Source organism: Mus pahari, unplaced genomic scaffold (genome assembly GCF_900095145.1).
Source record: "Mus pahari unplaced genomic scaffold, PAHARI_EIJ_v1.1 scaffold_5136_1, whole genome shotgun sequence".
Classification (NCBI taxonomy): Eukaryota; Metazoa; Chordata; class Mammalia; order Rodentia; family Muridae; genus Mus; species Mus pahari.
In genome coordinates, this window is record NW_018392945.1 from 1 (window position 1) to 2,586 (window position 2,586).

Sequence of the window (2,586 nt, forward strand, 5' to 3'; positions counted from 1 at the left end):
GACCATATAATTGGTCACAAAACAGGCCTACACAGATACAAAAATATTGACATTATACCTTGCATTCTATCAGATCACCACGGACTAAGGCTGATCTTCAATAACAGCATAAACAATAGAAAGCCAACACTAACCTGGAAACTGAACAACACTCTTCTCAATGATAACTTGCTCAAAGATGAAAGAAAGAAAGAAATTAAATACTTTTTAGAGTTTAATAAAAATGAACCCACAACATACAAAAACCCACATGAATGTTGAAAAGAAAGAAAGAAAGAAAGAAAGAAAGAAAGAAAGAAAGAAAGAAAGAAAGATAGATAGAAATGAAAAGATAAAAGAACAAGAGAGGCAAATGAAAGAAAATGAAAGCAAGAAATGAAGTAATATGGAAGATAAAGAAAGAAAGAAGGAAGGAAGGAAGGAAGGAAGGAAGGAAGGAAGGAAGGAAGGAAAGAAGGAAGGAAGGATTTACCATTTTAGCCATTTAAATAGGAAAATTAGTAATCGCCCTTTGTCAACTAGCAAACTACACATGGAATTACATTGCCTCCAGAAACAAATGTGGGTATTTAGTAGCCATAAGTAATTGGTTTAACTGATACACTTAGTTTTTATAGATCTAACAATATACAATTATCATTGGGAGAAATTGTAGTGGAATTTCCCACTATTTGATTAAATAATAAAGAGGAAGAGAAGACAATCACTGGGTGAAGAGGCAGGCCTTCCAGGTCAGAGAGAATGAACAGGGAAGAGAGGAAAAAGGGACTTCCTTTTGGTCCATGACAGCAAGGCAGCAGGATGTACACCCAGGGTTGTTTTCAGTGGTGGAATCCACCAGGATTCACCACTGGAAGATTTTTAACATAGACTAGTTGGGTAATTTAGGACACTGGATTATGTCCCCAGCAATTGTGTTATCTGTGATTCTAAACTAAGATTGTCTGGTGTTTTCCTTCTGTGGTGATTCAACTGAGTTTCAGGGAAAGGTTACCACTGCAGAGTCTGGGTTTTTGAGAGTGTACCCCAGCTAGCAGCAGACATTTGGGAATGCTGAAAAGGTATGGCAGCATCCAGATGCAGGGAGGAGAGAGTAATTTAGAGCTCTGGAGAGGCAAGGCCAGCTTTAGTGAGACAGGCTTTAGAAAAAGAGAAACATACAATGCCAGTACCAAGCTGAGAACAGAGAGAAGCCAGCCAGTGCCTAGCCAGCAATAGCATGGTTTGTTTTTTTTAATATTACAAGCTAGAAGTAATTGCCCAAATCGTTAACCCTAGAATCTAAAAGCTTTATTTCTAAAGACTTGGACAAGTTACATAGAGCCATTCATGCAAGACTTGGTTAATTATCTGATGCTTCTCCAGAAGTTAGATTCTTTATCGAGGTGGAATCCACTCAGCATTTTCCATGTCAATGTTTGCATATATGCTGGAGTTACCTTTGTTCAGGTATTGTTTAGACAGTTGCCATTAGACCTCATGAAGGCAGCTTCTCAGACATTTCTAAGAGAGATATAAAAGACCCTGTGTATACTACTGTAAACAAATCCTTGACCATAATACTGCAATAAAACAGTTGGCTACACTTCATCTATAGAGGAAGTAGCTAGGCCCCAGGGAGTTAAAGGGTTTTTGTTCTAGTCTGTATCACTGTGTGGGTGGGTTACTACTCCACTGACAGCAGTAATAAGTGGCAGCATCTTCAGCCTCCACACTGCTGATTGTGAGAGAGTAAGAGGTCCCAGACCCACTGCCACTGAAGCGAGCTGGGACTCCAGAAGCCAGGTTGGATATTCTATAAATCCAGAGTTTGGGGGAGGCACCTGACTTCTGCTGGTACCAGTAAATGTTACTTACACTTGAGCTGGCACTGCAAGTCATAGTGACCTTCTCCCCCAGAGATGCAGCCATGATTGCTGGAGACTGGGTGAGCACAATTTCTCCACTGGACACTCTGACTATGGAAAAACAACAGAAGAGAAAGAGAGTGAAAGAGTTAGAGGGTGTTAGTAGATAGAGATACAAAGATAATTTCATACCATTCAATATTCAGAGGAAAGAAAGAGGTTTAGTTTATGAAACTTTCCTAGGAAAAAGAACCTTGTTTTCTGAACTCAAACTCCTACCCATCTCTACCTGTGACACTGATTAGCATGAAGCTCAAAATCTGCACATGAAAATCCATTGTGTTTTTGACCTTGGTCTCTAACTAAGTACTGCTCTTCCTATAAGTATTTCTTTTTAAAACAACTGTGAGATATTTGTGGTTTCTGAGGATGAACTATGCAAATAGCAAAATGTAGTCTTGGGAGTTCTCAGCTTATAAACTTATGTGGTCTGTTGACAAAAGCAAACCTGGTCTAGTTAGTTGTAGACACTATACATACAAGGAAGGAAATTTCTGTTTTTCTCTTCCTCTTTTGTGGTGCATATCTGTCATAAAATATTGTTCATTTATTTCTCTTAAGACCAGCTTCATTTGATACACTAAGCAAAGGATGTTCAATTGAGTAGTTTGAGGTTTATTTCTTCCACAAACTCTTTTATAAAGTTTTCAGAGAGCATTATCCGGTTCCTATCTTCCTT

At 38.7% G+C, this 2,586-nt stretch overlaps 1 gene segment (V, D, J or C); it reads right to left on the reverse strand.

Annotated features, from left to right (window-relative positions):
* Window positions 1-1,647: 1,647 nt before the first annotated feature.
* On the reverse strand, window positions 1,648-2,196 carry LOC110315268. The segment is given in 2 exon segments: window positions 1,648-1,958; window positions 2,137-2,196. Coding segments are annotated over 2 exon segments (360 nt in total).
* Window positions 2,197-2,586: the final 390 nt, after the last annotated feature.